Source organism: Mesoplodon mirus, assembly GCF_964341445.2.
Source record: "Mesoplodon mirus genome assembly, chromosome: 13".
In the NCBI taxonomy this organism is placed as follows: Eukaryota; Metazoa; Chordata; class Mammalia; order Artiodactyla; family Ziphiidae; genus Mesoplodon; species Mesoplodon mirus.
Window position 1 is genome coordinate 68,254,973 of NC_138989.1, and position 12,295 is coordinate 68,267,267.

General features: G+C 42.1%; 1 protein-coding gene across 1 annotated transcript in view; it reads left to right on the forward strand.

Moving 5' to 3' along the window:
* Positions 1-5,307: 5,307 nt before the first annotated feature.
* DCC (DCC netrin 1 receptor) overlaps positions 5,308-12,295 on the forward strand; it is a gene marked incomplete at its 5' end in the record, with an annotated part of 1,195,962 nt that continues 1,188,974 nt past the window's right edge. Inside the window, one exon of the mRNA XM_082640204.1 lies at positions 5,308-5,398. Coding sequence (XP_082496330.1) covers positions 5,308-5,398 — 91 coding nt within the window. The remainder of the gene's footprint in view (positions 5,399-12,295) is intronic.

Genomic DNA, 12,295 nt, shown 5'->3' on the forward strand with positions numbered 1-12,295 from the left:
ATATTATTTTTTATATTCTTTTCCATTATGGTTTATTACAGGATATTGAACCTAGTTCCCTGTGCTATATAGTAGGACCTTGTTGCTTATCTATTTTATTTATATATATTATGTATCTGCTTATCCCAAACTCCTAATTTATCCCTCCCCCACTCCCTTTCCCCTTTGTTAACCATAAGTTTATTTTCTACGTCTGTGAGTCTGTTTCTGTTTTGTAAATAAATTCATTCGTGCCATATTTTAGATTCCATATATAAGTGATATTATCATATGATATTTGTCTTTCTCTTTCTGACTTGCTTCAGTTAGTATGATAATCTCTAGGTCCTTCCATGTTGCTGCAAATGGCATTATTTCATTCTTTTTTAATGGCTGAGTAGTATTCCATTGTGCATATATGTATCACATCTTCTTTATCCATTCATTTGTCCGTGGACATTTAGATTGCTTCCATGTCTTGGCTATTGTCAATAGTGCTGCTATGAACACTGGGGTGCATGCATCTTTTCAAATTATAGTTTTGTCTTGATATATGCCCAGGATTGGGATTTCAGGATCATATGGTAGCTCTATTTTTAGTTTTTTAAGAAATCTCCATGTTGTTCTCCAGAGTGGCTGCACTAATTTACCTTCCGACCAACAGTGTAAGAGGGTTTCCTTTTCTCCACACCCTCTCCAGCATTTGTTATTTGTAGACTTTTTAATGATTGTCATTCTGACCAGTGTAAGGTGACACCTCATTGTAGTTTTGATTTGTGTTTCTCTAACAATAATTTAAGCTCATAGATTTTCACAATCTAGAGGGAAGAAAGGTTTCTCCTAGCAGTGCCTCCAGGAGAGACAGAGAGCTTCTCACTCCTTGAAGCCTCAGAAATGACTCCTTTGCTCTGACTGGCTGATGGGCTCAGCTCTGATTTTTATCATCTTGATCAGGAAGATAGTTTCCTCTGCAAGACTAGAGGGACTTAGGATCCACTTCTTCACCTTTGTAGTTGATAATGTGGAAGAGTAGTAGCAAAATGTGGGAGTGATTACCAAAATAAGGAAGAATGGATTCTGAGCAAAAACGAAAACAAACAAAAACCAAAATAACCAACAAATGTCATCTAAAATACATCCCTTCACCCCATGACTGTAAGTTAGCCAAGGGCAATGACCATGTCTTATTGATAGTTGTATATTCTATATAGATATTACAGAGCCCCAAATGTCTAATATAATAATTGGTGTTCTTAAATAAGTGACTAAATGGTAAATTATTACATTGTCATGTTCACATGATTTGACTTGTAGTATAGTCGAATTCATAGCCTAATAACATGTACCGTTGGACTAGATGATACTGTTTTGGCAAGTAAATTTCTAGGGCATGTTACAGAAAGTGACTTTAAAGTCAGGTCATGATATAGGGAGAAGAATAGAAATAGTCTCAGATCATTAATTTTCTGAATTAAGGTAGGACAAGAAATGCAGCTCCATATGCAGATCCTAAAAGGAATTGCATATTTTTAATCTGACTCATTCTCTTGGGCTAATCTCAGAAAATCGTTGTTCCAGATGCACCCCCCCGCTTCCCAAACACACACAGCACACATAAGTTAGGGTACATGTATTTTGAAGAAATATAGGTACTGATTAATCTCCCTTAAGAGCACAAAAATGTATCTGCCTATCTATGTATTTTATTACCAGATTAAACCCCAGAAGGGGACTCTCAGCACCGAATGTCATAAAGACTGTATGAAGAGGATTCATTACACTAAACTATTACCTGTGGCTCCCATTCCTCTTCTCTTACTCTTTGATCTTTTGGTTTCCTTTTTTCCTGATAAGGAGGCTAGGTTGTAAGTGGGCCTCACACCTCTGAGAGGAGCAGTAAGGAGGTGCTATGTTTCCCAAGTATAAATGGCCATGCTGTGAGTCAGAAAATATTGAAGCTGTTTCCAAGAAAGGGTACCAAAATCAAGCTGGAGTCATCTGTAAGAAAAAAAAGAGGGCATATTGGGCAAGTGAGTACAAAAAACTGTCAGAAGCTAGTTGTGAAACCAACTAAGTATCTTAAGAGGATAAGAAGTTGATGATCTTTTTACAAGCTCATTGGTTGGTGGGCAGATGACCTCAGTGACTCAGGGTACATGAGTCAAGGACCATAGCGAAGAGTAGCTTAATCACTGTTTGTTCTGTTAGACTGAGCAGTGTGCATTTAAAGGGATTTGAACCCCATGAACCATTTTTGGTTCCTACCCTCCCACTCTTTGTGGACATTCTTTTACTGATGAAGAGAACAGAGGACTTCATCACTCTCTCAGAAGAGATTTCAGCTCTTTCCTCGTACCATACTTTGTAATCCAGTGGTACTTTCCATCGTTTTGGCAGAGGGCATGCTTGAATTCATTTTGTGCATCTAATGAAAGCTAAATATTCCTTCCTAAGGAAAAAAGATCATGAGCAGAGAAGTCAGTCATTTTTCATAAAATTTCAGGTTACTCATGAAATCCCTGAAACTTGTCAGCAGGGACCTTCTAGGAAGAGTCCATGGATCCAGTTAAGAATCCTTGTTCTAGACCCTGAGCCTGTATCTCCAGTTACCTCATCCTCAGCTAAGGGAAGCTTTGAGTATTTTGAGAAATTTGGAGATCACCAAAGAGTTCCATTCCATTCTAAAGGACCCATCCATCTAAGTTATTTCTGGAGGTTTGATCTGGAAATCACAGGTCCATTTTTTTTTTCTTTCAATCTTTCTTTGAACTTTTAATTAAAAAAATTACCAAAGAATTGAAAAGCTTCAAGAATGCTTAATAAACTTATTCTCTTCACTTACATTCACCAATTATTAACTTTTGTCACATTTACTTTGTGTGTGTGTATGAATGCGTGTATACATATTTTTGCTGAACAATTTTAGAGTAAATTAAAGGTATCATAAATGTCTACCCCTAATTGTTTCAGTATGTTTATCTTCTAAAACAACAGGATATTATTTTATATACAATGCAAATATAAAATAGAGGAATTTTAATATCTTAGAGTACTATTATTTAATATACCACCCATATTCAAATTTTGCCAAGTGTCTTTTTTTAACTTTTTTTAAACATCTTTATTGGAGTATAATTGCTTTACAATGGTATGTTAGTTTCTGCTGTATAACAAAGTGAATCAGCTGTACATATACATATATCCCCATATCTCCTCCCTCTTGCGTTTCCCTCCCACCCTCCCTATTCCACCCCTCTAGGTGGTCACAAAGCACCAAACTGATCTCCCTGTGCTATGCGGCTGCTTCCCCAGTAGCTATCTATTTTACATTTGGTAGTGTCTATATGTCACAGGTACTTCTTATCTTAACTTTTTCAAGACAGAAAGGGATGGACATGGCTAATGATCTAGAAACACTGTTGTCAAGTTCTAGTGTCATGGGATTTTCCTGATGATGATTGTATCCTGTATTTTTCATGCTTTCCCCCCTCCTTTTGAATAGGTAGCCACATTTTCTCCTCTCGTCAACTAATGAGTGTGAGATGGTGATAAGAAAGTTTGGGGAAGAGAGAGAAAGAGCGAATAGACCATGTAATGCAGTGGGGAATGGAGAGAACCTACAGCTGAACAGCTCCTTAAAAGACAGAACTTTTACCAGAGTGGCATTTCTATTTTCGGCCTTTGTGGCCAAGTTCATTCCTTTATAAGTTCACTTATTCAGCAAAACTCTATTGGCATGTGCAGCATTCCAAGTCTTTTGCTAGATCTGTGAGGGGTTCAAAGGTGAATGACATACAATCCCTCTTCTCAAAGGAACTTGAGGTCCTGCAGTAGAGATAAGATGTGCAAGGAAAGTCAGCTTAAAGCAGTTTCCTGAAAGGGTTCCACTGTGCACCCTTCCTAAATTTCCTCCTGTGTGTGTTTGCTTCATTTCATGTCTCAGGGACTGGAGAAGTCCCTCTCTTGTTCTCCCAGAGCACCTCCTCATTACACAGACCATCATATTTATTAAGATATTTTATAATTATCTATTTACGCCTCTCTCCCAACAGATCACCAACCCCTGGAGGACAGAATCTGAGTCTTATTAAACTTCACATTTATATTTCCTGGAAGCTAACAGGGTACCTGGAGCATGGTAAATGCTTTCAAATTGGTTGAATAAAGCACTGAATCCTGTCTAGAGAAGAGAGAACACAGGTGAAATAAGACATCCTACAAAAAGAGGACCCTGGCTGTTATGTCAGGAAATAGCTGTCTGGTATTTGTCCCTTGTGTTTCTGGACCTCAGTTTCCCACCTGTCCTAGAAGGAGTTGGATTAAGTGATTCTCTCCAGATGAAAAATTCAGTAATGCTGAAGGCAGAGAAGGAAGGAAACACCCTGCCCATCTGACCCAGCCTAAATACCCGCCTCAATTTTACAGTCAAAAATAAATTCCCTAAGATTGAGGGTCAAAAGAAATAGCAGCAAACCCCCCAGACACTTAGAGTATTTGCCAGATCCATTGACAAAAGTGACTTCCCACGCTTTGCCCACAGAGGGCATCCCTGCTCATTGATATGTAGACCAGGCGAATGCAGCTGCTTGGAAGCCTCCCCCGACCGCTCTTTTTTTTCTTCGCCCGCATCTCTCTGCCCCCACCCCCTTTCCCGTGGAATCTTTGCCTGATCCTGTTCGTTTCCCTCCGGTCTCCACATTTTCCCTTCCAGCCCTCCACTTCTTCGGATCAATGGATAGTACGGCTGCAACTCCCAGCTCACGCACCACTGGCGGACACCCCAGTAACAAGTGAGAGCGCTCCACCCCGCAGCGCCCTCCCTCTCCTCCCCAGGTCCCCCTCGGCTCTTGGAGGAAAACCAAACAGCATCCCCAGGTTTTGCGCACGGATTTTTCTCTTCAACTTTACCCAGCGTCAATCTTTGGATGCACAGCCCAGCCACAGGATTGCTTTCTGTCTCGTCTTGGTCCCTCCTGGGTTGTCTGTTTATTGCTGTTTCGCAAGCCCCGTGGAGAGCTGGTTGCCCTTCTCTTGTTCCCTCTGTTTCCTTGAGTTAGTTTTCCGAGGTTTTACCGGGGCTCGAGATCTCTTGGACCGAATGGAACTTTTTGCTGCCTCTTTTTGCTGCTGATTCTGTCAGTGGACGAGGAAAAAGGCTTCGGAGGCAGAAGAGGCGCAGGGGAGGTGGAGAAAGGTGGAGGAAGAGGACGAGGAGGAAGCCGAAGGGGCTCGGTGCGTGTGTGTGCATGTGTGCATGCGTGTGTGAGTGCATGTGTGTGAGTGTTGCGGCTGCCCAGGACCCCCGGCCCCAAAGGTGTTGGCTGAAATATGGAGAATAGTCTTGGATGTGTTTGGGTACCCAAGCTGGCTTTTGTACTCTTCGGAGCTACCCTGCTCAGCGCACATCTCCAAGTCACCGGTAAGAGGTTCCTTCCTTTCTTCTCTTCGCACCCGCCCCCCCACCACACACCCCTTTCCTTCTCCTCATTTCCTTTGGCGAGTAGTAGAATTGGGGTAGAGGGAGAGAGGGCAAGATGTTCAGAGCTCCCTGTGTCCCCCATTTCCTCACCGATGATAAAAGAAGGGAAGACTTTTTTTTCCCTGGGGGTGGAGGATGTTGGCAGCTGGGGAAAGGGGCGCCCCTTGGCTTTTTAACAAATCTGGTGCTTCTCACATCTTTGCTTTTGCAAATACTTGCATTGGTTTGGAGAGCTGGCAGGGCTGGGGCAGGGAGGAAGCAGGTGATGGGGACGTCTTGAAAGGAACTGGGTTGGATCCTTAAAGCCTCGCAAAGCTACGGAGGAGGGGAATTGGGGCAACAGGGCCAAGTGGAGGAGGTCCTCCAGGGGGGCTTTGAGGGAGTCTGTGCGGAATGTAGATGGTGGGGCTGAGTCGTTTGTATGTGACGCATCTCTGGTTTGGATTTTTAGACTTGCTGATTGAGAATTGGAGAAAGGGACGCTAATGTGTTTTGGTACTTTGGAGGGGGGAACGGTGGTGCCGAAGGAGGCTACAGAGTTGCCAGGAGGAAGGAGGCGTGTTTTATTTTATTTTATTTTTTAACAGTGAATGGAGCTCTCAAGCTAAGTCTCCAGATATCTCCAGGACACTTGCAAACTCCAAATGATTGCTATTCTGGGGAGCCAGCCCCCTGGCCCTGGTACTTGGCAAGCGCAGTTCCTAATTAAAAATGGCAAAACTGTTTGGGTACTGGATTGGGTTAGAGCAGGAAAAAGGGGGATCAGAGGGATGCTTAGGGCTGCGGCAGTCTGCGACTATGGAGCTGGAGCTTTCGACGGCCAAAAGAATAATAATGATTTAAAAAAGAACAAAATGATTCATGATAACAGTCTACTGGTTTTGCTGGCCTCACCACAAGTGTAGATGGCCACTAGGGTATAGGGAGTGGGCCCGGCAACCGGCTAAGCATTCAGATCCCTTCGGAAATGACCTTTCCCCAAATCCCAGAGAAAAGGAGCCTCTGGCAGGGGCCAGGCTTTGGGTGGGAGCACCCCAACATGTGGCTTGGAAATGAACAGGGAACAGAATGTAAACCGTGTCCAAGCCCACAGCCTCTCGGGAGCCTGAAGCTCCGGGCTTTCTTGTTGCTGCTAAGTGCTGCGCGGTCCAGGGTTGCGAGCGCCAGCGGAGAATGTGGCTCTCCGGTGGCTAGGGATTCAGACACTCAAGCGCGAGGCTCCCCAAATTTTGACGTGGCCGGACAGGAGCAGGGATCTGCGCATCCACAGCGACCCGACCCTTCGCCTTCCTTTGGCCTGACAGAGCGAGCGAGCACAAGCCAGCGAGATGTGTGTGTGTGTGTGTGCGTGCGTGCGTGTGTGCGCGCGCGTGTGTGTGTTCCGGCGCGGTGCACGCGTATCAGCATTCGCTCCCCCAGCAGCTCGAGCTTCCTCCCTCCCTCTCAGGCTGGTCTCCTCCTCCAGGCTCCGGGCTCCCGGAGCTTTGTCCTCAGCAATTACTCCCAGAAGGTGGGCGGGGGACTATCCCTGCAGTAAAGCAGTCACGAAAGGTGTTTTTTAAATTTCCTCCTGCTACCCTCAGACACTAGATGCTGCAGCCAGGAGCACCCTCCTTCTGCACAGATTGACTTGTGCTCTCGGGCAGTTTGGTAGAAGGCCAAGGAGGAGAGAGGGGAAGTTCAGAGGGGCATCCTCACTGGGTAGAAAGGCTATGGAGCCAGGCCTGAAATGCGTGGGCTGAAAATATTGCATTAGACAAGGAAGGTGTGCAGAAATGGACAATGACGTTTTGTCAGTTACACTAAAATAGTTTAAAGCCCTTTCCCAACTGTCTTTGGCAAAGGGTGGGGATACATGAGTGGAGATGGATTTATATATGTTTTACTAATATCTAAATTAATTAAATATTCCCCCTTCCCACTTATTTAAGTTTCTTGTCTAGAAAGTTAGGACCATATATTACTTTATTTTAATTAACTCCTCAACGGACAAGTCTATGATTGAAAAGGCAGACAAAAAGATACATATACAAGGGACATGCCTGTGGATAGGCTTGTGGGTCTCAATCTTTAAGCTCCTCTATACTTCTAAATCCATTCGTGTTACTTGCAGGTGTGATGTAGTTTGCGCCAGTCCCAGGAAAGTGGATGGTGCAGTTTTGAGATATTGCTAATTCAGATCACTCTGATCTTTGCTCCTTAATCTGTTTCTCCTTTCTCGAGTAGCAATTTCCCCTCTTCAGGGACATGGCAGGGAATTGATGATGAGCAAAGCACAGCTCACTCTATGAAAGGACCAGTAGGAGGTGCCCTTAATAAGGCCAAGTGTCTAGTTTGCCGGCAGTGAAATTCCCATTCAGCAGGATGTTTTTAAAGACTTTGTTGATTGGTGACAAAGGATTATGGAGACAAGTACAATAGGACTGGCTCTTTTCCCACTTCCTAGATAAAGTCTGAAACTGCTGTACATTTTTGTGAAATCATTAGGACATAACAAAGGGCATGCCTGGACAGTGTTGGCATTGGATGGGGAAGTGATGTTGGAGGAGGAGGCTAGTGGCTTTTTAGTTGGCTTTTTGTAAGATGCTGTCTTCTTATATATTTGACTTGAGGCCCAAGCAAAGGCACTAAGTAAGAGTCCTGGCATCTCAGAAGAGATGAAAATTTTCGATGGTAATGAATGCAATCGCAAGTGTACATGTTCATTTTAATTAATTCTTCATATATATGTTTGGGTTACATTCGATTAAAAACATCAGTGCGCGTTTATGTCGTCGGGACATGGTGAGATGAGGCTTGCTACGTCCCCTATCCACATCTTTCTCACCCCCCGCAACCAAAGCAGATTCGATGCCCCAGATCTGGCTTTGCTGTTGAGTGGAGCATGGCAGGACCTGAGGGCGCCTGGGCATCCCAGCTGTCCACTCCTCTGTGAGTGCTGTGGTATAAATCACCAGGGACCTGTCACAGCATCCATTTCCCACACAGCAGCCTTGCCCTCTGAGTTATGAAGCATGTGAAACAGCCACCACATGTGTTATATGTGCGTATATTAGGCTTAGTGCATTTGCTTTAATGTTCTTAAGAGCTGGGCTGGCTTGAGCTGCTGATAGGCATTTTTTTTTTTTTTCCTGGGGAGAGATTTATAACTTACCAGTGTGTATGACTTACATTTATTCTTGAGCAAGTTAACCTTTCAGCAAACTTCCTTATTGTTTTCATTGAAGAGGAAGAGTTTAATCCTATCTAAATTCTTCAGTGAGCCCTGCTGGAAGTTTCTCCCGGAGTACAGGATGTTTACAGGCTGTAGTACGATTTTCTTAGCCAATGGGGAGCTTGATGAGATTTGAGGAGGTGATTTTTAGGTGGAAGGGGATATTTTTACTTGTTTCTGGGGAGGGGAAGGATGACACTGCATCTTCCAAGGGAATTCTAGCACTCTAGTTTTATCCTCAAAAGCATCTTTTATGAGAGGAAAGTTTTCTTCCTCTCTGGCTTACATTTCTTCTTTCGTTCAATAGTTTGAAATTCTTCAAATGCATATGATTTGCTCCTAGAATGTTTCCTGCCGTATGTAGTGGGGTCATCTAGTACTATCTTTCTCCTTTGGAAACAAGCTCTATTTTCCATCTTAACTTCTCAACGAAAACACTTTTTATCTTTAGGTGATGCTGCATGTATGTAGGTAGTGCTGAATTTCTGAACAGAATATTTCTTTCCATGGAAGACTGGGCCCCGAGATTACAATTTAAAGCAGATATTCTTACATTTTCTTTGGAAAATTTGCCATCTGAAACTTTGCTTGTGAAATTTCTTTTTCCTCATACTTCTGCCAAACAAAGTAATTCTATGAGGAAAGGATGCAGTTGTTTCTGGCATTTGCTTATATTAAAAGCCAATCATATCCAAGGAAGAGAGCATTTTCACCCTCCGTGCCACCTCCCCAAATGTATGACTTCAGGGGGGAATTGAGCCAGTGCTAAATACATAAAGATGCTTCTGGAAACCAGTGTGCTATTTCACTGGTGAGTGAGCTCTTCTGACCTGGCTGTGGATCTTCCCACTTTCCAAAGATTTGGCCTGTATTGCGCTCAGAAACTTGCACTGACTTAGGAACACATTGCTGTATTTTGGTATTTGTTACACAGTTACTAGCTTAAACGATCAATTTTTGATGGAGTAACCTACCTCAGATGATAATCTCTTACATGAACTGTATACGCAAATTTCGGGAAACCTTTGTTTTGCCTGAGTAAAAGGAATAATGACATAAGCCTGCCAAGGATTACTTGATTAATTAACTGAAGATAAAAAGTCACTTGGTTCTGGAAACATACCGTAATCCCTGAGGTGGAGTGATAAATACTATGCACATTTACAATTCATAAAACATAAACGTGGAATCTTCTTCTTTTTTCTCTGTTTCTTTATTATGATACTCAAGAGGAGGATTGAAGAGTTTTGTGAATTGTCACAACAGTTATACCCTAATGAATTGTAGCCTGGGATCTCACTAAGTCTTGATTGAAACACACTGAATTCAATATCAACATGATGCCCGATGAACTGTTCTGCAGCCTGCTTGCTTCTCTCCAGCCTATCTCTACAGAATTATAGCTCTAATCTCTAAACTGTATAGCATCAACACTGCCACCCTTCATACAACCCAGGAAATCCTTTCTCACTGTGAATCTAAGGTCCTGATCGACAGGCACTGCATTTAACATGCTGTACTACACTTTGCAAGGTCATGGGGATTTGCCTTAAAAACAAATTTTTAAATTTTCATGAGTGTTTCTTTTTTGGGAAGTTAAACTACCTGTATATTCTAAAGACAGCTAAGTGGTACTCTTACTATAGGAGACTAACTAGTGGCCTCTCAGCCAGTATCATTGAAATTTCAGAGCTCCTAGAGCATTAATGGGAGGTAGAAATGACCACCAGGGGAGGGTAGATTATGCCAACCTCAGCATGCTGCTTTTTTTTCCAGGAGGGTGTTACCTGCTTGGAATAATAGAACTTTAATTTTCTTCAAAGTTACTACTTTTCAGAGATCAAAGTACTTCTTAATGGGTATTATAAAATCAGTAGCATGGCCCTGACCCCAAAGCATTTACGATATTTTCCTTCAAAACAAGACCTCAAGTAAGGCAAAAGTTAAACTTGTCAATAAAAAAAAAAGAAAAAAAGGATGAACTGTCCAGATTATTTTCCCTGTAGGCCAATTGAAACATGCAACATAAAATGACATGTTACACATGCCAAGTGGGTAACAGCAAAAAATAAAATGCAGAATATTACACACCTTTATAATTGCAGCACGAAGGTAAATTACAGTGCCTTTTCGTATTCCACACTTTGCTTCCTCCTTCAGTAGATGGTTGATTCCTTCTATTTCTCTGCTTTAGTGCTGGGCTAACACACAGAAATCTAGGTTGGCTCATTGATGATCAAAATTACTATGGTGTTTTAAAGTTCTTTGACACATTTTAGCCTGAGGTTAAAAAACCAGACCTCTTTAACTCAACTGTTAAGTAATTTTTTTTTTTTTGGTGGTTTAGAAATGCCTGACCTTATCAATGGTATAGTTTAGAAATACATAATAATGTGTATGATTGAATATATTTCTTCTTTTCCATTATTGGTGGTGATTTGCCAATGGTTATACTAGTACGTGTTGCTTTTTTATAAATAGTTTGAAACGACCATATTATTCACAACTTTCATTTCTTGGGGGAATAGTTCAACTAGAAAACATATAAGTCATTCCATATTTATTGATCATATTTTTAAAGTTTATTGTTATGACATGACCTGGGTGAGGAAATTTCTCTTCTTTCCTAAATTCCGTGAGCCCAGTGCCTATAACCTACTTCTTATTTTTGTGAGGTACTTTAGCTTAATTTCACACATCCAAATTCTCTGACTTCTTGCTTGTTCAGCCATTTCACGTTTCAAGAGAGGAAGGCCCTTTACACCACTTGTGGTTATTCTAAGTGATTTAACGGGTACGCATTGCGACTTGGAGATTCTGCTCTTGTCTTTTGCTCATCCGTTAAAGACTAGTTCTTGCCAGAAGGCTACTTTTGGGCATACCTAGGACAAAAATGTTCCACTGAATTAACTGAAGCTTTATGATACAATCTAATGAAAATACCAACTCGTTAGTGTATCTTGACCTGTTAAGAGAGCTTATCAATACCAACATTGCTCTGGTATCTTAAATGTTCTTAAATTGGCTTTAACATTTTTATAAGAGAATAAATGAATTAAATGGTTAATATAAATGTTATTTACTCTAGTTAGTTTTCTTCGTACTGAAGTTTCTTGTTAAACACCAATATTTCCTGATTTTACTAACTTTTTAAGCCTTTAAAAATGTTTATCCACTCCCTTAGCTGCATTTTAAGTATGTAGAACATAATTTAACCTGTCCTTAAGAAGCCCCAGGCATTACTGTGGCTCACTTATTATATTATCTGTTCTTATAGGGATGATTTCTGAAGATATTGCCTCATGGAGGACTGTTTATTTCCCATTAAATGGCCACAGACTATTGCTTTGTTTTCCTAAGACTTTTTTTTTTTTTTTTTTTTCTCCTTGCGGTATGCGGGCCTCTCACTGTTGTGGCCTCTCCCGTTGCGGAGCACAGGCTCCGGACATGCAGGCCCAGCGGCCATGGCTCACGGGCCCAGCCGCTCCGCGGCATGCGAGATCTTCCCGGACCGGGGCACGAGCCCATGTCCCCTGCATCGGCAGGCGGACTCTCAACCACTGTGCCACCAGGGAAGCCCCTCCTAAGACTTTTATTACTGATTTGTAGAATGCGATTTATCT